The sequence below is a fragment of the Sardina pilchardus genome, chromosome 19 (assembly GCF_963854185.1).
Source record: "Sardina pilchardus chromosome 19, fSarPil1.1, whole genome shotgun sequence".
Taxonomy (NCBI): domain Eukaryota; kingdom Metazoa; phylum Chordata; class Actinopteri; order Clupeiformes; family Clupeidae; genus Sardina; species Sardina pilchardus.
Genome location: NC_085012.1, coordinates 32,031,780 through 32,055,802, shown reverse-complemented (window position 1 = coordinate 32,055,802; position 24,023 = coordinate 32,031,780). Strand labels below are relative to the sequence as shown.

At 42.0% G+C, this 24,023-nt stretch overlaps 1 protein-coding gene across 2 annotated transcripts in view; it reads left to right on the top strand.

Annotated features, from left to right (window-relative positions):
- The window catches only part of LOC134066228 (cation channel sperm-associated auxiliary subunit beta-like), a 195,924-nt gene that overhangs the window by 92,022 nt on the left and 79,879 nt on the right, over positions 1-24,023 (top strand). For both annotated transcript variants that reach the window (XM_062521483.1, XM_062521482.1), the window contains exons 16-17: positions 3,782-3,933; positions 5,587-5,720. In XM_062521483.1, coding sequence (XP_062377467.1) covers positions 3,782-3,933; positions 5,587-5,720 — 286 coding nt within the window. The remainder of the gene's footprint in view (positions 1-3,781; positions 3,934-5,586; positions 5,721-24,023) is intronic.

Below are 24,023 nucleotides of genomic sequence, written 5' to 3'. Positions count from 1 at the left end.
TGGTGAGGAAAGTTGCACCTACAGTTAAGGCAGGGAGGAAGTGGAACCCAGAGCAAGCAGTTAAGCAAGCTCAATCAGCATTGAGGCATAGAGACATAATGGGTCATGTGCAGCATGGGCGGGGGGGGGGGTCTAGGTTTAGACATACGTAAACCTTTGTGGAGCAAGGCTTCTGCAGGAGAAAGGAGGAAAATGGTAGTGGAGGAAATGCATAGGCAGGAGGAGACTGTTAGATGTACCAAGGCAGTATTGCAGGCAAGACAAGGGCAGTGAGTAAACTGGGAAGGGGTGGAAAAAAAGCAGATTAGATGGAAAGATCTATGGGGCATGGATGCTGGCAGGATTAGATTTATGCTAGGTGCTACATATGATGTGCTCCCATCTCCCAAGAACTTAAAGGAGAATTCCGGTGTGAAATTGAGCTGAACTGTACCGAAACATGTTAAGGTGTACTCACACGTGTTGTAAGACGCACCTTTGCTCACCCCCAGCATTCCGAACTCCTCCGTTTTCAGCCTAGCTTACAGTAGGCTTGAATCTATTAGATTGGGCATTACGTAGCCTATGCAGCTAAATCGCTATTTTTAAACCATTAAAAAGGTTCCAAGTAACTCCACACTGCATTGGTAGACTTCTGAGGGTCCTGACATTTAAAACGAGATACTGAGAACTTTGGAAATGCACAGGAAGTTTATTAAAAAAAGACTGTTTACAAGCAGTGCCTTCATAGAATCTCTCCGCTGGGCGCCATCTTGGAATCAAGTCGCGATAAGCCGACTGACGAGCACGAACGAACAGGAATGACAGGGGAACATATTGCTAAAGTAATTCCATAGGAAATATATAGTTATACTGTCTACATGAGCATGATGAGTAACAAAGCTCAAAATGTTTGCAATATGTCCCCCTGTCTTTCCTGTTCGTTTGTGCTCGTCAGTCGACTTATCGCGACTTCACCACAAGATGGCGCCCAGCAGAGAGATTCTATGAAGGTACTGCTTGAATAAACAGTCTTTTTTAATAAACTTCCTGTGCACTTCCAAAGTTCTAAGTATCTCGTTTTAAATGTCAGGACCCTCAGAAGTCAACCAATGCAGTGTGGAGTTACTTGGAACCTTTTTAATGGTTTAAAAATAGCGATTTAGCTGCATAGGCTACGTAATGCCCAATCTAATAGATTCAAGCCTACTGTAAGCTAGGCTGAAAACGGAGGAGTTCGGAATGCTGGGGGTGAGTGAAAGTGCGTCTTACAACACGTGTGAGTACACCTTAACATGTTTCGGTACAGTTAAGCTCAATTTCACACCGGAATTCTCCTTTAAGTCAATGGTTTGGTGAGGATGATAAATGTACACTTTGTTTGTGTGTGGGCAGCCTCCACCATATCCTATCAGGGTGCAAGGTAAGTCTCACCCAGGGGCGCTATACATGGCGTCACAACCAAGTACTGAAATGCTTAGCAGCAGCAATTGAGGATAAGCTGAGAGAAGTTAATTCATTAGCAGCAAGTAAAGATGTTAAGCAAATTAACTTTGTATGTCAGGGGGGTCAACCTCGTTCCACGAAGGCCAGGTGTAAAACCGGCTCTTTGGTAAATGGAGCAGGGTGGGAAATAGAGGTTGATCTAGGCCAGCAGATGGCAGTAAGCTTGTCACGATACCAAAATGACTAACCACGATACTATACTAGGGATGGCGAAAACTAAAAATTTTCTTGACCGACCACCGAGGCTCATTAGCCGGTTGAAACCGGTTAACCGATTCGTTTAAAATAAATTATGCTATTTGAAATAACAGCCACGCAATTTCCCAACTCTCATCTCTCTGTCCCCCACTCATACACACAGCCCTGGCGCCGCCCTTTCACTCACATCACTTTTTTAAAATCCTACAGCGCCAAACATGAGTCCTGCAAACCAAGGAGCTTCTAAGTGGATGTTATTTAACTTAAAGGCCGTATTGCAAGTTAATTTTCCAACAAATTTGCATTATTAGCTTGTTGGTACTACCCATTCAAACTGTTATCCATTGTTTTTGATGTTGTTGGGTGTCACAAAACGGAATATAATACACAAAAGTATACTATTTTACATAGGTTTACAATGATTCTTCTTTCCCCCTCAATGCACTCTATTACGTCATGTTGGTACAGAACAAGCCCCCTTCACTGTCTGTACACTAGCTTGACTTGCTAGCTCGGGAAGTTGCGAAACGGTAGGAAACCATCTCCACTCGTTCCGCTTGGACTATGTATTTAATTAGCTTTCACTGCCTTCACGTCTGCCAGGCCACAAACTGTCTTCATAACAGTAGTTGCAATCAGTATTAAAACAGCTCTGCAAAGTTAAAACTAACTAGCGAAATGCTAATGCTAATGCTTCTTGCCATTTGAACTGCAGTAGTTAGTGTGGTCAAAATTATTCCAAGACAACTGGTGTGAGACTGCAGATATATTCACGATACCGGGAGCATGTTACTCACATGAAGTCAAAGTAACAAGCCCACACATCTGTGGGCGAAGCCTGTTCTTATACCCTTAACACACACACACATGGAAAATCACTAGATACACTTTAGTGAGTCTTTAACCACCTGGTAATTAACAGAGATAAGAATGTTTACAAGAACTCCTCAACCATGTTTGTGTTTGTGTGCCATGGGTTCATCATGGGGTCACCATCCTCACATTCCTAAGGCCAGGATGGCAACTAGAGTTAATTATATATGTAGGCCATAGTAAATGGTTAATACAATGAGAAACATATCAAATTTATCCCACATTAGCCTATCCTCATAACGATACCTCTCAAATTCCGAAAAATGCATAAAAATAAAATTGGACAACGTTGTTATTTTTGGTAAACTCTTAGGTAGCTGTGATATAAATTATGTGACGGAATTCGAAGCTTAAATATACAAACTCTATGTTGAAAGTGTGACTGCGATTTCCATAGAATGCATTCAAATTAATAAGCGCAGGCTGAACTTGTCCCCAACCTTCCATCATCAACCGAATTACGTTAAAATTCCATCAAATACCAAAAACTGTCCTTTAGCAACATCTTGAGATTTTTTCTTAAATGATATTCATATATCGAGTGTTTTATATACCCATTAATCAAAAGTAGTATTTAAAATGAAATATGGCCTTTAAAGGCCAAAACTTATGTAAAGGCATATTGAAGGCTACTTTACTGAACTGTAGCTCAATTCTATACATAATAACTTAACGAAATACTGAACAGTATAGTCTGAACAATACAGTGGGGAGAAAATGTATTCGATACCATGCTAAAGTTGCCTAAAAAGAGGAATATAAAATCATCATTTGACAATTGATCTGAACTTCAAAAAATGAGTAAAAAAATAAAACCGCTAAGTAGGCTTCACCAATTTTCTTTGTGATTGAAGAATGTATCGTAAATAAATGAATGTTCTTCCTAAATGCTAGGGGGAAGGACGTATTTGACCCCCTAAGTAATCCTATGGGAATGTAAAATAGGAAACTAATTGGTGGCAAGCTCCACTTCAAACTGTTGGAAGACTATTTAATTATTTAACGGCATTTAATAGAACAATGTGGATTCTTGCAACTTCCATAGAAACAGAGCAGAGACTGTATAATGCTCTATTTAGCATTGAGTATTGTTAAGTCACTTTATATAACATGGTCAAAAGACATAGCCGTAACGTTGCTCCACAACAGTCAAATCCGATCTGAGTGTTGGGAGCTGTTCAGACTGAGACGCATCTGTCCATATCCGTATACCTGTTCTCTGCAGATCTGATGAGGTTTGCCCATTTGAACGAGCGCATAGACCATCAGACCGCCTTGCTATGCGATCACATGGGAGTGGTAATGGCTATCAAGGTGAATTCCACTCAACAAAGCAGCCTGAGTTACAGGGTCATCTCCATCAAACAACTAATCCAGGTTATTCTTCCTCCCTCTCTCTCTCTCTCACTCTGTCTTACACACAAGCTGAAAGATTGTCATTAGCAGATCAGCAGCTCAGCCTGCAGAACACGCCACCGTTTTCTAAAATTGAGTTATTCACTGTCTCCCCTAGATTTAGATTTTGATTCAATTTCCATTTAATTTCACTTATAGAGCGCCAAAACATTACATATGTCTCATGGCGCTTTACAGTGTTAACATTCAGAGAGCTCATGAGTGACAGGGGCGAGGAAAAACTCCCTAGAATTGGGGATACACTAGGGCAGTGCCCGTGCACAATGTTTTCCAAGAAACATGTTACCCAATGACGTTGATGCAGGTAGATGATGTTAGATTGGTGATGATGTAGAATCAGGCCCGTGCAGTTAGAGCTTTTTACTGTCTTTGCAAAGTAAAAAAGTGAAGGGGAAAGGCGTTTGAGTTGCAGCTAATGGCAATATTAGACACATGTTACATACCCGTGCGTTTTTGCTGTTGTTGGGAAATTATAGTCTAAAGTTAACCGCATGACCATGGCCATATGCCAGTGCTATGAACTCGGAGTGATGTTTGAATGAATGTTAAGCCTGTAGCCGATGTCCAGATAGAGTGAAGAGCCGCTGTTTTAAATGCAAATTCTAACAGAATGGTACCGACGTGTGTGTCGGCCTGATCAGGCAACAGAAGCGCTAGGCAACCGCGGTTGTTGAGTAGCCTAAGCCAGAACGATATAAAGATGTAATTTATATGGCTCTGGCCTAAGCTATGCAACGTTACGTGACTGTAACAGCCTGGTGCATGTGACTGTAACAGCCGGGTGCATGTGTGTCAGAGACTCAGCATGTTTATCCAACATGAACAATCTTGAAACGGTCCGTTGTTTACGTGAGACATAGTAATTTCCATGATTGGCAACGTGAGTGTCAGCGAAATGGGCTTTTTTGTTTCTATGCTGGAGTGAGAGTGAGGGGGAGTGGCTAGTGCGAGAGCGGTAGAATTGTGGGATTGCGGTAGAGTTGTATTTCGCTTAATTTAACGATATCTTTGTCATTTGTTGTCCAACAACGACCAAACTTCACACTGCACTCACGCATGGCATTAGCAATACCCGTGTCAAATTTTAGGTCAGTCGGATGAGCGGTTTGAGAGTTATGCGTGGGACAGACAGACAGACAGACAGAGTGACACACAGACAGACGTTCCTTGCTTTAATAGATAGATATAGGAAGAAACCTCGGACAGATCCACGACTCAAGGGCCCAACCCATCTGCCTAGGGTCAGTTACAGTACAGTAAGGTCATATAAGTGAGCAGAGCAAAACTAAATATGTGTGTCTGTGCATGCATTGTCATAGTGCAGCAGTGCCAACACTTGTGGGTCACTTTTACTCACAACATGCTATCTGGCAACATATGATTCCATTCACTATGCTAAGCTAACCTAGCATTGGCGCTGCTGCACTAAGACATGCACGGAGATAAGAATGTTTTTGCTCACTTATGCTCTAAGATAAGGGAGGTGGTGAATAACCTCATTTTATAAAGCGGTAGCGTGTTCTTTGAAACACTCATGAAAGCATTTCTTTGAGCATACATTTTTGTGTGTGTATGTGTGTGTGTGTGTGTGTGTGTGTGTGTACGCAATCATAGGAGAGTGGTTTGGGCTTTAACAGGCCAATTGTCATTCAGTACACCAGGCCCTCGTCAGTCTTACTGCATGAGTATAAGGAGGGATATACTCCCAATCTTTCTCCTAGCTACGTGGGCAAAATCTTCAGTCTCAGGTGGGTTGGGATTGATAAGGCCAGTTGTCTAGTCAAAAACATAACACTTCCAGCTGTAGGTCTACAACCCCAAATCGGAAAAAGTTGGAATGTTGTGTAAAATGTGATCATATACAAGTTTCGTAAACGCATATTTAGCAGCGAAAAAGACATACAGTAGGCAACATATGTTGAAAATGAATGAATGTGGATTTTTTTAGGAACTCAGGAGACCTTTTGCTAGAGTTTTGAGAATTAAATGTTGTCCCATTAAGGCCCAGATACACCTCCCAGACTCGAGCCAACTCCCAACTTTCGACTCCTGACGTTGGCTGAGATCAGCCGACGACAAACAGCGAAACACCGCTGCGATGTCAACCGACCCCGCCACCGCTTAAACTTTGTGCGCCTGCGCAAACACTCCCTGGGATAGCACCAGGGGCGCTAGGGTGGCTAGTCTCGTGAGCAGCACATAAACAAAGCACACACATTTCACACGTGTCCGATGTCAGCTAGCCAAGAAAGTATCTTGTTGTAGTAGTAGGTTAGTAGTAGCAAAACTAGCAAGTGCTAGACTAGCAAGCAAAGCAAGCCATTTAGTTTTGCAACAAACACGGGCAACTAGCCTAGTAGTAAACTGAACAAACCAAACCAGCCTGTGCTACAATAGCAACATCTCTAATATCGTATTGTCTCTTTCACGACACATCCCACACTTCTCAATCTGTTACACTAAGTATTAAGTCATAGCCCTAGTATACGTGCAGTAAATAGTTCAGTATTTTTTTTTTAAAGTGGATTAGTAGAACTACTAGGCCTACTCTGTCTGTCGCTGTTCGTTGACATCTTTGTATCATGTAAGATCGCTAAACCTTGATTCTTTTTAATGTTGCAATATTCAACTGCGCTTGTGGTTCAGCTCTCACGCAATTGGCGTTGTAGAGGGGGCGGGGACGGGCGGTGAAGAACGCTGTTAGCGTAATGAATTGACAGCTTAAGGCTGGCTTACATTGTACGATTTTGGTCTGTTTTAACAGTCGGCGACTAAATTTCCAAAATCGGGAGGAAATCATGGGAGTTGTACTGGAATCGCGGTGCGCTCCCGTCAACTAAAGATTGGCTTACATTGCACGATTTTGGTCTGTTTTAACAGTCGGCGACTAAATTTCCAAAATAGGGCGGAAATCTTGGGAGTTGTACTAGAATCTCGGCGCGCTCCCGTCATCTAAATCGTTCAGTGTATGGTGCCAATCTTAGCGGTTTTAAGTCCGTCGGAGTCAGTCTATTTCTAGTTTTGCCGTTACGACAATATCAAACATGTTTGATATTATCGGAAGTCTTTTCAGTCGTGGCTCATGCAAATAGTGACGTGAACATTAAAAACCAATAGTGACCTCGGTCGAACACGAAACAGGAAGGGGCAAAATAGGCGACAGCTGTTACCTATATGATTATTTGTTATTTAATTTCTTATAATTTATTAGTTGGCTATTCTACGTGACAGAACAACTCTATATCTGTTAGTGATGTCACACATGAAACAATGCTGCAGAAACGTGAAAAATTACTTTGAAATGAGTAGGCTATCATATGAGTTCCTGTTGATGATGACGTGTAGCCTAGTGCACGATGGAAATAATTTTAAGGAATCTAGTAGCAGTCTTGTAAATAGTGACCCACAGTCTTTGCAAAATCCTAATCTGAGACTGGCCTGTGACTATACACTCAATGAATTGTCTTTAGATGTGAGAGGGTTTGAGACTGTAGTCTTTCAAAAATCTTTTCCAAATCTTTGCAAAGTCTGTCAATGTAAGGTAGGCTTTAGAAAATTCCACGCAATATAGCAAGGCACAGCGTTCGCATTCTGCGCATAGGAAAACTCGGTATTAGCGCTGTCTTAGTACACCCTCAGTGTCTGTAAAACCATTTTTACTCCCTGGGTTAAGGTCTTATTGAGACCTTTATACTTTAAGCTGTTTCAGACTTGGGTGCTACTTCTCACATTAAAATACTCTGTGACTTACTCTTGGTAAAAAAAAATAGAAGTCCTAAAGTTGTGACTGACATGACCATCATTTTTAGTTTTTAGTTTCTCCTAAATCTGCCAGTTAGGAGCTACTTTTAGCCTTGAGATTCTTTGTGAGAATTGGCCCTATGTGAACAGCACTATGTGTTTTTAACCGAATAATTAATTCAGAAAAACATATAAACGTGCCAACTGTCAGAAGCAGACTTCATGAGGGTGACCTGAAGATCCGATGGCCCCTAGAGGGACCTGTGTCACTGCCCTGTTCTGTGTATCCTTCCAGACCATTACTGACCCACCACCAAACTGGTCATGCTGAATGATGTTGCAGGCAGCATAGGCTATGTCTAGAAGTCAAGCGTGCACGCTGGGCAGTGTGCATTTTCCGGAAGTTACGTCAGAATAGACTGTCCGAAAGTCAAGCGCTCTCACTAGTTGGGTACTTCGTTTGGCGTGATTTCCAAGCGTGCATCGATGCATCTTTTTTGCCCTCAGATATCCCATAATCCATTGCGCAGCGCAGGTCAAGCTCCGCACGACATGCAAATCGTCAACACACCCACCTCCCCGAGTCAGGTGACGCCAACTAGTTAGTGCTGTCCAAATGTAGGTAGGGACGCACACTGAGGAGCAAACTAACTAAGACGCTACTGACAAGAAGGTACTATCCAGCGTGCACGCTTGACTTCTGGACACAACCATGATATTCTCCGCGACATCTCCAGACCCCTTCATGTATGTCACTTGCGGTCAGGGTGAACCTGCTCTCATCTCGGAAAAGTAAAGGGCGCTAGTGGTGGACCTGCCAATTTTGACAAATTCTAATTGAGCTCAAAGGTTCTGGGCAGTGAGCACCAGTGTGGCTGACTTGATGCTATACTCTTATGAACCAGTGTTCCCTACATTTTTTTGAGCAGTGTATGTTAAGTTATACCTGTATGGTAACGGCCTTTTGTGCGGTTCCTTGATTTTTCTCTGTGGGGAGGTGGTGAGGTGGTGCAGGTGTGTGAGTCTGTGTTGATTCAGAGGGCTGGGCTGCCAGCTAAGCCACCTCAGATCCATCCGACTGGCTCCCTTCACCTCAACGCACTTCGTCAGCATACACTGGGTGTTTTCGTCAGCACCTCATTCTTTGTGTTAATAGTTATTTGTTGCTATAGAGATGCACCGATAGATCGGCCGGTGATTGGAATCGGACGATTTTCACGTGATTGGCCATGACCGGCGACCAGCCGGTCAGCCTGAGATCTGCCGATTTTATGCCGGTCAAATGCACTCGCACGTACTTGTAATAACATCACAGAGCTGAGTTAGCAAAGTTTGATGAAGCTACAGTAGCAAAGGCCAACAGTGAGGGCTGGATAAAGCGCTAATAATGAGTTTTTATTATGCAAAGAACGCTGTGCTTTGCCATATTGCATGGAATTTACTGAGCTGTCACTTCACTAGGGTACGTAAACAGCGCTCATCGCTGCCCGTCCCTGCCGCTAATTGCGTGCCCACAGCTGAACCACAAGCGCAGCTGAACAGAACAGAGATAACCAATTGCGACATTAAAAAGAATCAAACCTTAGCGACCATAGGCTGCTACATGATAATAAGATGTCAACAAGCAGTGACATAGCCTACAGTAGCCTAGGAGCAGTATTCTCCACTTAGAGGAGACACGGCAGGTGTGAACATTGTTTTGCTTCGGTTTGCATGTATTCTTTCACACTACTACAACAACAAAGTCCGATTTACACATTTAGGTGTTTATTTCATTAGCTTTTGTCTACTCACGTCTGTAGGATATATTTCTTCTGAATTCGCCAAAAGTTAGCATTCTAACGTTTCATACACTACGACTGTGACTGATACAAAACATATCCTGCGTGGGGTCATTGGAAAGCTGCGTTTCTCCTTTATAAAGGTGTGCAATCCAAATATGGACACTTCCTTTGAATCCGCAAGCAATCGTGAAAGTTCAAAGACGAGTGTAGACTGAGAAAGCATATCATTGGCTGTCAGTTTTTTTTGCTGTCATTCAGTTTAAACATCTCAGCCTATGTAGCACATATTATGTACACCTAACTTAGATACACTTATCAGTATTCTGAAGATATTTACAGTTGGATATTGAATGTGAGAAGAAAAAAATTGGTGTTCCAACAGTGCATTTCTATTAATAGTGTGTGAAATGAATGTCCCCACACTGGGAAGCATTATAGTTTGATACTGCAGCTGAAATTAGACTTGAAAAATAATCTGTCTGCTTACATTTTTTTACCAGCCATTCCATTATTGATAAGTTGATTATATTTCCATATGAACATGTTCTATTAGCCTAATAGGCCAGTCAATCTAGCTCAAAAAAGGGCCAAAACGTAAACTAATTGCAATAGTAATGGTTCATACTTTTTATTGATCCTTAAACCCTCCTGCATCACAAATAAAAAATCTACCCATTTATATTGAGTGGAACATACTTTTATTCAAGGTCAAAGGTAGCAATTCCCAATGCATTTTGCCATTGGGATTTACTACAGGTGAAATGGGTAAAATGTTAAACTGTGGAGATCAAATTGAAACTTTCACAGTTGTTTACTCACATTAAGGCAAATATTTTTTGTATTGCAAGTTTTCTGAAATGTGATGTTTAGATATGCAAATGAGACCAGTTTTACTTAAATATGGGCAATTCCATATCAGTTGGAACAGGTCCGACACCATGGTCCTCAGTTTTTCCTGATTTTTGGTCCAAATGTTCCTCCATGTCTCATTAGAAGAAAACCAAAATTTTAGCTGGGTATCTTGTTTAGTTTCTGAGATATGGCTCTTCAAATGTGGTTAGACGCGTCCTAAAAAAAGGCTGAAAATTCTGGATTTAATGAGCACCACTTTTTTTTAAACCCCTCTCCTCTCTTAAGGCTACCATATTATTTTCTAAAAATTTTAACACTGTGTTGTTGTCCAAAATCATAAAGGAATTACAGTCCTTCCCACCATTGGAGACTTATTCATCGAAACAAACCCATATTTGTTTTGAAAGCAATGAAAAAAAAAACCTGTTTTTGTTCTCTTATGGTCATGAATGGCTAGCACTCACAGTTTTAAAACTCTACATATATATAGTCCATGAGTAAGAGAACATGTTGACAAAAAATTGAGAATGTTAGTTTTCGTATTTCGAGGCTATGAGCCTTCAAAGTTGGCCAAAATGGCGTTTTTTCCTAAAAATGCCACTTTTATTGCCTTTTTCCAAGGACAAGATGAAATGCAAATCCAACATTTCTTTTTTTCTGCAATAGTGTGGCACTTTGTAGATCATGTGAATGTGGTAGATCCAACCTGTCCATTTTAATATCCCCACAGCACAAAAAATGAAAAATAGTCTTGGCTGAAGGAGGTGTTGGTTTGATTTGTATGAACCTCTTAGGAGGACAATATGGGGTGTAAACCCATTTTTTTCTGTTTGAGGGATCAGAATGCCATCCTGTAAATAGGATAAAAATGTTGTATCCCATTTTTACTCTTTAGTGATCCCTTAAAATATGTCCAAAAGTTGTCAAAAATGAAAAAGGCAACTAAATTGAGGGGCTTAAATGGCCAAGTGGATCAAGTCACACAAGGCTACAAATGTAATATAAGACAGATGAGATACTGAGGGAGAACACTGTGAAATGTTTAACCCTGTTACGATGGCCTTTGAACCCACTGTGTCCCTAATATCCTGTGATAACCGGAAGTTGGTTTAAAACAGGAAATAAACTTTAAAAAGGCTATATCTAGAGAACGGAAGGTCATAGAAATAAACATTTACTTCTTGCTTGATCGTCATGGTCGAATTATGTCTGATGGAGCAAATGAGATTGAGTCTACGACCTTCCGTTCAAGAGTTGTTCGCAAAAAACTATTTCCCATTGAAACGAATGGGAAAAAACAAAAAAATGAAATTTGCTTAAGTGTTGAGGCCAAAATCGTGGTTTGAGATATTATGTAGGAGTATGTTTCAGACCATTTGGAGTTGATTGGTACCCACTTTGTGTGATCCTCCCTTAGGGTTTAACTTAAGGATGGATATGGATGACCAAAAAGTGTAGGATTTTCACTGGTCCTAGGGTTATGTTTATCTAAGTGGATCTCGGGTTAATTGTCCAGGGATACCATTAGAACAAATCACAATGCAAGCTGCATCCAACGGTAACTCCAACAGCAACCAGGAGACAATATGCTTCATGCAGAAGAAATTTGTTTAATAAGAATGTGTTGCGTTTTGTGTCTACTCTGGTGAATATAGGGCTACTACAATCACAGTTGAGATCGCTACTCCGTGGGTGTGTGTGTATTTCTTCAAAAATCAGCGAGGCTCTCGCTTTTTCAAGAAGAGTGGTGTGGTGTATTTGTCTTTGGGTTCTGTTTTTTTTACTACACCTTACCAAAGAGTATGCTTGTCTTTAGACTCTGCGAGTTCTTCGCCTTGCTAAAGAGTGTGTGCTTCCTCTTCTGTCTCTGCAAATCTTGCCTTGCAGAAGAGGAAGTGACTGTCAGTATCGTGTTTTTTGCAGGGGCCCCTTTTCAACGGGTTTAGGATGTACGAAAGGACTGATGCAAAAGAGAGAGACTTTCTCTATTTGGACCAAAAATCCTTGATCAGGACTCTGGGGTCAACAAGTGAAACTTTTTAGGAGGCTCTCTTTAATCTAGTCCTTTTTCACTGCTGATCCTATTGCCTGCAATCATACCTATAATAAAGTGTCTTTACACTTTCGGAGAAAATAGATTGTGTTTATGGCAGCTGACTCTTGACTATGGTTACTGAGGTCAACCTCCGGTCACAGAGACCGCATCGCAGACGTTGTCTGTCGAACAAGGGACCGCAGAAAGCTTCACAGTCACTATCAAAGCTGATCACACATATGTATTTTCTTTCTCCAGTGACAGACCTTTTGCAATCTATGAGAATAATTCAGTTAATCTAAACTAGTATGATTTTGAATTACTGAAAGATAAAAATTCTCAGTCATTAATACACATCTGCTTTCAATAAGTTAAAGTAAGTTGTTTGCTCACAACAAACTTAGTTTAATTTACTAACAGTGCAAAAAGATAATATGAATTTTTCAAGGATGAATCTGCATATTATACATGACATTTCACAGGTTTTGATTTTATTTGTAACAATTTGTGCTCAGTTTTTACATAAGTTTATTTATTAAAAACCGATTTCCATATCCCTGCTTGTGTGGTATGCATTTAGACCTTATTTTACAGAAATACAACTGTTAAACGAAGCCTAGTTGGTTTTGTGACCGCTACGGTGTATAGAACTTTCCTTCCTAAATACACAGCTGAGTTCGCTACTCCTGTATGTGTCAGTGCATTGTGCAGTAAGTATTTGCCCATTAACGGTGTCTTAGAAAGTAAGCCCAAATCACAGACAAACTTACCCACTAGGTCCCCTCTGTAGGCTTGCGCCTCTTGCGAGAGGGTCGATGTTCTCTTTGACACAGGGGAGGCAGGAAACACGAAAAAGAACTCTCGGCGGCTTTTAAACAATGCCCTAACAAAAGGTTAGGGCTTTGACTTTATTAAAAATAAAATACAATATAAAAAAAATTCTATCTGTCTCGAAATGCAAAGTTCAGAGTCCAAAAGAAAAAGGAGAAGAACCTTAAGTCCCCGCGAAGGAGACCTTTTATACTACTTTCACGCCCAAGTCTAGACCTATTGCGCTCCGACACGACCAAGTGTCTTTGTCTCTCTTTTTTCCCTTTCTGGTGACCTTGCTTTGAACTCAGACCTGCACATGAACTACAAGCTTTTTCCTCTATACATATTCTAAGCACATTTCATTAAACATGACATACTATATAAGCTGAATTAAAACACATCTTTTGATTAGACATTCTATCAAATTCAAGGAAAAATACATTTTAAGTCTAAACAGTTACTCTTTAAAGTTTAAGTAAAAAATACAGTTTTTTAATCTATTGCAAAATCATACTTCTATTCCAAGTAAAGTTACATGTTTTTATTTAAACAGAATCACACTTTGAAAATCTGAGTAAATATTATTTTCATATAAGTTTATCTATCATTGCTGCATTAGCACATTTTTATTTGGTTTAGAGCAAGCTGGTATCAAGCAAGTCTATTTTAGATATATTTCTGGCAAACCTTATGGGTACAATCATACTTTTCCACGGTTTCACTTTCTACCACCTTCTACATCCTCCTCTGGAACCGTGGAAACGTCGATCCTGTTGCGTCTGGGTTGCTGGCCATGTCTGTTGGGTCGAGGATGCAGGCGTCGTATGGACCTACTTCTGGTTTGAGTGCGTCGAATCTACGCCAGCCAGCTGCCTCGATTTTTTCTTCCTGTGACGGGTGTGTGTGTGTTCTCCCGTCACTGTCACAGTTCTAGTCTTCGTTTCAACTTCAGTTTGAGTCACCTCACCTCTTGTCTGGGGGATGTTGTTCAACAGGCTTCCAGCAGGTCATCTTCGGCTGCTTTGTGCGAGATTTTCTGGGCTAATGCCCCAATCTCTAACCATCCAAGTGACTTTCTGGGAAGTCCCTGTAAAAGTTGATTTCACAGTCGGGGACAGGGGGAGGTTTGTCAAACTCTGAGCTCCTCTTCCCGTTAATGATTGGGAGTAAAGAGTCATCTTGATCCAGAGTATCTGGATCTTTTGGTTCTTTTACTCTGTGGTCCAGAGTTTCCCCTGGAGAGTATGTTGTCCATCTAAGCAGAGTCCCAGCTGGGTCCGAGGGGTCCCCTCGGCCCAGCTTAATCGAGCCCTCCCCTGTGTCTGAGACGACAAGTTGTCCTTGGGCAAGACACCTGGGCTTAGTGTGTGTGGGTGTTGAGTGTGTGATCATTTTTGTAAACGTATGTGTGAAAGATGTACCCTGCCTGTCTTTGCTAAGGTCACAACGTTACCTGCTACGTTCACTACAATGTCTTCACCTTCGTTTGTGTTTTTGATGCCCTGGCCTCTCGTCTGCTCTCTGTGGAGCAGGACTGAAGTGGTCGTTGGCCCTGCATATGAGTGTTTTGTGGCTTTAGAGAGTTCTGGTTGCGATAAGTACTCATTTAGCAACATCAGTTGCCTGGGCTTGTCCCAGTTGATGGTGGCATTTGCTTTTATGTACTCTTATGCTGACCTCACTGCTCTTTCCATGACTCTTTGCGATTTGTTTCGGGTTTGTATACCATTGAGAATATTGCTTGAACGCCCATTTCCTCTAGTAAGTTTAATACTGTTTTGATTAGGAACTAAGTTACGTTGTCTATTCTCAATGACAGAGGTTGTTGGTGGGTGAAATATTGTGCCATGCGATCGGCAATAACCCTTGCTGTTGCTTTTTTGCATGGGTAGACCTTTGTGTCTCCCATTGCATTGTCTGTTGTTATTAGAAACTATTTATTTCCTAATGTAGTAGTAAGTAGGGGCACCGCAACGTCAGTGGAGTAGCACTCCCCTCGCCTTTTAACAGCGATGGGGTACATTTTGGTTCCCTTGTTGGCGCAGTTACTGCATTTGGTTTTCAGTTTTCCAAATAGTGGGTTTAAACCTGCTATCTGTATCTTATTTTTGTTTAGCCTTGAGAGGAGGGGTATTGTTGTTCCAACTCCTTCTGCTTGGCTCTCGCCTTATTAGCGCTTGATCTCCTATCATATATGTATATTTGTTGTTGTTTATCTGTTGAGTTCCAACATGGCCAACCTGCAGCTAGGGGTGTACCACCGGGTATCGCATTTAATAATCTCTCTTGCTGTACTGCACTGGCCCCTTTATGTATCACAGTTCTCATGGCTTGATCTAGTGGTATTTTCTTTTCTGTCACCTCTTTGGATAAGATTTTGAGTTGTTCCTCCAACTCATCCTCTCCTGGGGCTCTCTTGTGAGTCTTCACTAGATCAAAACATGTGCTGCCTGGAGGCACTCTAATGCCTTTGTTAACACTCAGGGCCAGGTTCATTGTCGGATCCTGAAGTAATTCTTCAGGAAGTCCTGCATCAATACAGCCTTTGAGATATACCGCGTCTGATTGCCCTTCCGTCCTAGGGGGAAGTAGGCCAAGAAGTTTTACGGTGCTCATCCCTGCGCCTAAGATTTGGCTTCGTGAAAACGTGGAGGTGCCTAACTCTGGTTGAATTGCAGCACCACGGCCCTCTGTCCGCTCATTGCTGCTCCAGGTTGGCTGTGCTTGGGGAGGGTCTATAGATTTAAACAGGGCGTTTATCCCATAGTATCTCTCTACAGACCTGTCTCTTCTATCACATCCCTGTTTGTAATAGTCATAACCTATAGCCAGCTGTGCCTCCTTCCATGTTCTGGTTATGCCAGGTAGGCCCAAAACTTCAGAGGATGAGGGCGCTTGGCTGATTACTTCTCTTTCCTCTCTTGAGGCTTCATACCAGGGGATGTCTGGTCTTTTATTCTCATTCTCTTTATATTGATAAGTTTGAGAAGTATTTAGTGGGCAGAAAGCTACTCCTTCGTATGTTGACCATATAGGTGGTTTACACGGGGGGGCTTTACAATTTTGTGTTCTATATTTAATCGGCGGTGATTTTTTGTTTTCCCCTCTAATATACTGTATCGGGTCATGGGGAGACGCGAACGATACAGTAGAGGGGGCTCGTATTATGGGTGCTCCTACACTTATCGGAGACGGCATGGCGTGGACCCTTGTGGGTCCTTGTGGGGTTGAATTTTGTAGTTGTGACCCATCATATTGAAGACCGCTCGGGGTCCCCCTCGGGGGGGAAGGTCTGGGTGTTCGTGGCCAGGCCCTAGCTCTGTCTCGCCCTCGCTCTGGTGTGACCGGAACGCTGTATCTGAGGCCATCCTCTCTTTCCCCCACTTCTTCCTCAGACAAGGCATGCTCGCCCGTGGCGGGGATGGGGAGAGTGGAAGCGCCCAAAGAGGTCCCTTTTGGCACACCGGCGTATGCCTGTTTCATTAGACTTTCTAGGAATGCCTCATTTTCTTCTACGTCAACTAAGAACCTCACCGTTATGGGATTTGTGGCGGTTCCCCATGGGTAGGCTAATGCAACTGCTGCAAATAGCTCTCTCTGTCTAAGACCCAGAAAGGTTTTTCTTTGAGTACGCAGTCTTATGGTTACAATGGGATCATTGTCATCCGCTGCGTCTGCTATAGAGTACCTTATGGCCGCCGACAAATCATTCATTTTGGTGTTTTGCTCTATTCTCACCAATTGCACTGCGGAGTACCATTCCCTGAGGGCTCCTGGTGTGTTTAATCTCACCATCTCCCCCGGCTCAGGCTCTCCTATGCTGGTGGCTACTGTACTACGGGCTATACGATATCTGGCTGACCCGAAGGTCCTCCTTATCTCAGCCTCTTCTGGGGGATCTGTCATAATGTCAACTTGCCTCAATACAGTCAAAGCGCCCATGTTTTCAGATGGGGCCTGATCTGGTGGTGCGGCTAAGAAAATCATTCTTACTCCCCCGACCTCGGTCACAATTCCCTCCCTTTGTATAGGGGGGTCAGGAAACTCAGGTTCCACAGGCTCAACGCCTGGAGCTTCCCTTGTGCCGCCCTGGGGTCTGAATATCGGGGGGAGTGTGTTTGGCATGTGTGGTGTGATGTCAGCGATCAAATGTGCTGTGGGAACGCTTATCACATCACTTCTTGTGCCATTATTTTGGTCTATCGATACCTGGGCTAGTGGTTTCCCTAACTCATCATTTAGGTTTTGAAATTTGTCTTCTGTTAGCGCTACTACTACGAAATGTCTTCCTGGGTTTAGCAGTACTACATTTCGGAGCGCCCCTGTTGCTGCTAGGGTGTCGTAACCAAAAACTCCATCACCAAAGGGAGGGGTTATTATGGTCCCTGACGCCATCAACACAGCTTTTTGTATCAATGTTTGTAAATGTTGCACCTGTTGGTGGTGGTTCATTGTCCCATCATGGGCTTCATAAGCGACGTGTAAGACCGTGCTAACCTGTGGGTCAGTTATGACCTTTTGTGCTACCACGGTTCCTGATCTCAGCGGGAGTTGTGATAATAGGTCGGCTCGATTATTTCGGGTCTCTTCACTCCAGCGGCCTTGCACTGCAGCAGCTACTCCTGCTGTGTGCGACAGCTGTACGTTTGCCGGGTTGAGAAAGGTGCCCCTGTCTGTACCGAAGTCTAAATCCAAAACATTTCCCAGGATTAACCTGCAATTTTGTGTAGGATTAGACGTGCGTGTCGGCCAACGGCGCTGCCTCCTACCACCCGGACTTTGGTGTCGGGCTATGGCTTCCCTCATAGCTCGCATACTGAAAGGAGCTTCTTGCTCGTCATCTGAGTCAGATTTAGAGCTATCTGTCCATTCACTGTCTGCGGCTGCAGGGTCCATAATGCCCTAGTCTCGGCTGTTTAATAACTGTTCCTCCCTGCTAGGGACTCTTCAGATAGGTGCGGTCCCTCGTGGGTTAGCAACTCCCCACTTCACTCCGTGTTCTGGGTTCGCGTCAGGATACAACCAGTGACACCTAAGATTTGCCTTATGCTACGGATACAGTCAGCCTCTGTCGGCTTCAGTGATCGAACTTGGTTTGACCAGTAACTATCACGCGGCAGGATATATAATGGCCGGTACCTTATAATCCTTTTTTGCCTTTTACTGGGTCGATTTGCGCCTTCGCTATTATTTAACAAGACTTTTATGCGCGGTTTGCGAGCCCTTTTTAGGTTTTGCCAGTGCGCGCGCTACTGGGTTATCTAACAAGAAACTCTTTGTGTATCGTACCCTATACACTGTTCTAGGTATTGTGGGTTCGAGCGCTTAAGCTAGTGTGGTGACTTGTTCGTCTTACTCAATCACTGCCTACACGTTGGGCGCCATGTTGCGTTTTGTGTCTACTCTGGTGAATATAGGGCTACTACAATCACAGTTGAGATCGCTACTCCGTGGGTGTGTGTGTATTTCTTCAAAAATCAGCGAGGCTCTCGCTTTTTCAAGAAGAGTGGTGTGGTGTATTTGTCTTTGGGTTCTGTTTTTTTTATTACACCTTACCAAAGAGTATGCTTGTCTTTAGACTCTGCGAGTTCTTCGCCTTGCTAAAGAGTGTGTGCTTCCTCTTCTGTCTCTGCAAATCTTGCCTTGCAGAAGAGGAAGTGACTGTCAGTATCGTGTTTTTTGCAGGGGCCCCTTTTCAACGGGTTTAGGATGTACGAAAGGACTGATGCAAAAGAGAGAGACTTTCTCTATTTGGACCAAAAATCCTTGATCAGGACTCTGGGGTCAACAAGTGAAACTTTTTAGGAGGCTCTCTTTAATCTAGTCCTTTTTCACTGCTGATCCTATTGCCTGCAATCATACCTATAATAAAGTGTCTTTACACTTTCGGAGAAAATAGATTGTGTTTATGGCAGCTGACTCTTGACTATGGTTACTGAGGTCAACCTCCGGTCACAGAGACCGCATCGCAGACGTTGTCTGTCGAACAAGGGACCGCAGAAAGCTTCACAGTCACTATCAAAGCTGATCACACATATGTATTTTCTTTCTCCAGTGACAGACCTTTTGCAATCTATGAGAATAATTCAGTTAATCTAAACTAGTATGATTTTGAATTACTGAAAGATAAAAATTCTCAGTCATTAATACACATCTGCTTTCAATAAGTTAAAGTAAGTTGTTTGCTCACAACAAACTTAGTTTAATTTACTAACAGTGCAAAAAGATAATATGAATTTTTCAAGGATGAATCTGCATATTATACATGACATTACACAGGTTTTGATTTTATTTGTAACAATTTGTGCTCAGTTTTTACATAAGTTTATTTATTAAAAACCGATTTCCATATCCCTGCTTGTGTGGTATGCATTTAGACCTTATTTTACAGAAATACAACTGTTAAACGAAGCCTAGTTGGTTTTGTGACCGCTACGGTGTATAGAACTTTCCTTCCTAAATACACAGCTGAGTTTGCTACTCCTGTATGTGTCAGTGCATTGTGCAGTAAGTATTTGCCCATTAACGGTGTCTTAGAAAGTAAGCCCAAATCACAGACAAACTTACCCACTAGGTCCCCTCTGTAGGCTTGCGCCTCTTGCGAGAGGGTCGATGTTCTCTTTGACACAGGGGAGGCAGGAAACACGAAAAAGAACTCTCGGCGGCTTTTAAACAATGCCCTAACAAAAGGTTAGGGCTTTGACTTTATTAAAAATAAAATACAAAATAAAAAAAATTCTATCTGTCTCGAAATGCAAAGTTCAGAGTCCAAAAGAAAAAGGAGAAGAACCTTAAGTCCCCGCGAAGGAGACCTTTTATACTACTTTCACGCCCAAGTCTAGACCTATTGCGCTCCGACACGACCAAGTGTCTTTGTCTCTCTTTTTTCCCTTTCTGGTGACCTTGCTTTGAACTCAGACCTGCACATGAACTACAAGCTTTTTCCTCTATACATATTCTAAGCACATTTCATTAAACATGACATACTATATAAGCTGAATTAAAACACATCTTTTGATTAGACATTCTATCAAATTCAAGGAAAAATACATTTTAAGTCTAAACAGTTACTCTTTAAAGTTTAAGTAAAAAATACAGTTTTTTAATCTATTGCAAAATCATACTTCTATTCTAAGTAAAGTTACATGTTTTTATTTAAACAGAATCACACTTTGAAAATCTGAGTAAATATTATTTTCATATAAGTTTATCTATCATTGCTGCATTAGCACATTTTTATTTGGTTTAGAGCAAGCTGGTATCAAGCAAGTCTATTTTAGATATATTTCTGGCAAACCTTATGGGTACAATCATACTTTTCCACGGTTTCACTTTCTACCACCTTCTACAAATGAACCTCAGTTAAGGACACAGTGGGTTCAAAGGCCATCATAGCAGGGGTTATACATTTCACAGTGTTCTCCCTCAGTATCTCTTCTGTCTTATATTTCATTTTTAGCCTTGTGTGACTTGATCCACTTGGCCATTTAAGCCCCTCAATTTAGTCGCCTTTTTTAATTTATGACAACTTTTGGACATATTCTAATAGTCCAGGTGATATGTGCCAAATTTGAGGTGAATCGTTCACTTTTTCATAAAAGCATGAAACTTGGTACACTTGTACAGTTTGGGGCCCTGAACATTTTCAGAGATGGAGCCATCGCGAAAACGTCTCGTGGCGGCCGTGGCGGCCATTTTACTTTCCGCCATAACCGAATTATGTATTTTGCCTCATATCTCCTGAACCAAACATGATACCACAGAAAAGGTGATGTCTACCCCTATGTTTTGATGGTCAAGGATTACAATGATACCATATACAACATCATAAACTGTTCAGGTGAACAGTTAATGGTGAATTCAGTGATGTCACAGGAAATTACAGCAGGCCTATCTGAGAACCTCGGCTAGACTTTATAATATCATGTATGTTGCATGTTATAGAGTTCTAAAACATAATCCTTTTGTTCATTAACCCTGACAATACAGTGACTGTAAAGAATAGAATAATATTCAATATGACCATTAACAACTTAGCTTGAATAGAATGTCTCGAACACAAGATTTACTTCAAAAGAAATTATTTTAAAAACATTTGTTTGATTGTTTTGTTGTTGTTGTTGTTGTTGTTGTTGAACCTATTCTTCACTGTCTCCTTCACAGTCTCCTCCACACTGATACAGAGTTGCGCACTTTAAGGAGGTTTTTTTGCATTTGCAATGCCCCAGGCAGCCTAGGAACTAGGTGCACATGAGCATTTTACCAAAATGCTTATGACGGTTAACTATGCAATGAGCGAGTATAGAATGTGCTTATAACTGAAACCTGACCAAGAGACAGGATATACCAATTATTGTTATGAACATAAGGCTAGGGCCCGAGATGGATTTTGAACCCCAAAGTGACAAGTACGTCAGCCACTCTTAAAGGTATACTATGCAACGTTTTTCAGTTAATCAATTCGTTTCATACTGTTATATATGATTAAATGAGTCAATACCGGTCGCCGCCCTAGTGGTCTATAGCCGTAGAACCACACTTGCAACTTCAGGAATCCTCGGGCACGCACCCATGCTCTACTCCAGGAAGTGTCATGTAAAGTCTCATGAAAAGGCACGGCAGACTGACCGATTGAGGAGTTTTGTAAAATATACACGCTAGAGCTGTAGGGGAAGCTCTCCAGAGAAATATGCAAGCATAAAACGAGCGAAAAATTAAAAGTGAAAGCGAAACCGGCGATGAAATCGCCAATCCTGCATAGTATACCTTTAACACCTACATGAGCTGATAAACGACTCAATTTAGATGCAACGGCCATCTTGCCAAATTGGAATTTTGTAACAATTGCATTGTTCTAATCACCACTGATCTTCAGATCTATTTTATCTATGCACTTTTATAAGAATTGGATTATAATGAGTGATATGCTGTCATCTGGATGCAGGGAGACAGTGTGTGAGAATTCTATACTATGATTTTAGCTCAGCTTTCAACACGATACAACCACACATCATAGTAAATAGGCTTTTACAGTTTTTTCCAATTGCTAATACACCAAAATGACACTCATAGCACAATTATTTAAACTGACACACAGACAGCAAAACACCCTCTCAAGTCTCCAAAAGTCTAAACACATTTTCTGCTTTACACACATTTTGCACGCACTGAGCACAGTTCTCTACATAAGACGGAAATCTGACATAATATGGTTGCAGTTTCAAAACAATGGCATTCAAAATGACACAGCATGAGCTAACCAATACATGTGCCACCTAGCCAAACACCTCAATGCTTGCAGTTTTTTTCCAATTGCTAAAACACAATTTTGAAAACTAGAGTGGGTTTCTCAAAATTCACACCCAATTCGACACTCATTTCCTAAAACTCAACATTAAGAAAACTGAAGAATTAGTAATTGATTATAGAATAGGAGAAATAAGATGCCAACTGAGGCAGTGGAAATCAAAGGTTCAACTGAGGCAGTATAATCAAAGGTTCAGTAGCAGAATGGGTGAACTCATACAAGTATTTGTATATGTTTTTTAAGACAAGCTAACATGGTCTGATCATGTTAACTTATTGATGGAAAAATGTCCATGTTTATATTGCATAGTTGCAGTCTTATAAGGTAAATGCTGATGTGGTGAGAATATTTTTTTATGTCAGTGATATGTAGCGTTTGGAGTTAATGTGTGGTCGGTTGGGGTGGGAATGCTGGAGCAACAGAGACGGCCAGGATTGGCAGTGTTACTGAAAGGGCTGGAAAAATGGTGGGAGAGTTAAATATAATGGATAATTTACATGATGACCGCCTGGCAAAAATGACACAGAAAATAACAAGGGATCCTGGTCACCTTGTAATCTGACCGGTAAAGTTATGGATCGTAACTGTATGCTAAGGCCTCCTGTGGCACGGCTTTTTTCATTGCTCTTTGCTGCACGCCATGTAGGTTTTCCCTCGTCCGGGTAATGCTACGAGATTGTGCCTGTTCAGTATTTCAGCCTGAGGCAGCAAAATGGGGAGAACATGTCCTCCTCGTACTCCTTCCCTGACTCCTGGTTGGCCATGTCTTCCTCGCACGTTGCCGACGCTGGTACTATCATCAGCCTTGGTCTTATTGTTGAGCACACATAACAGTTTCTTTCTGGATATATTGATTTAGCGGTAAATTCGGCCCACTTCATCAAGGTATTGTCTTCCATAGGTGCTGGCTGATCTCCATTTCCGCTTCTTGGTCTGGCCGCTTCTTCCCCTTTCTATGGTTTCTGGGGGTGCAGGTACCGTTGACTTTAGGGACATTTTTGGGCGTGCCCTCCATGTGTTGGCTGGTTGTGGAACCCAAGTCCCTTATGTATCATCTCCTGACCCTTCCTCGTGGAAAATCATTGTCATTGTCCCATTTAATTCCTGATTCTTTTATATATCATTTAGTTCTTTGTGCAATGTATTGTTCAGTCTTTCCTTCCTTGCCTTCACTTCCTCAGTCATCTCCTTCATCTTCTGAGAGCTTGGGAAACCATTGTCCATGTTCCTCAAGTTTTCTCCTATCTCTACCAGGGTAACTGTACCAGACGGGTTCTGAAACAGTTCGGTCAGGTCGAAGTGGTGGTCTCTTGTGGAGTGATGCCCTTGGCTGGACTGCCCTTCAAGGTGACCTTGGTCAAGGGGACTGAGTAGAGGGGGCAGTCGGTGACCACCAGTGTTGATGAAATCGGTGAGTTCTTCTGCATCGGCTGTTCCTAGTCCGGTGCTGGGGAGGTTGAATATATCTTACCCTCTGTGGTGTAGGGGTGCTGTTGCTTCCATTTCTTCCCTTTCTGGC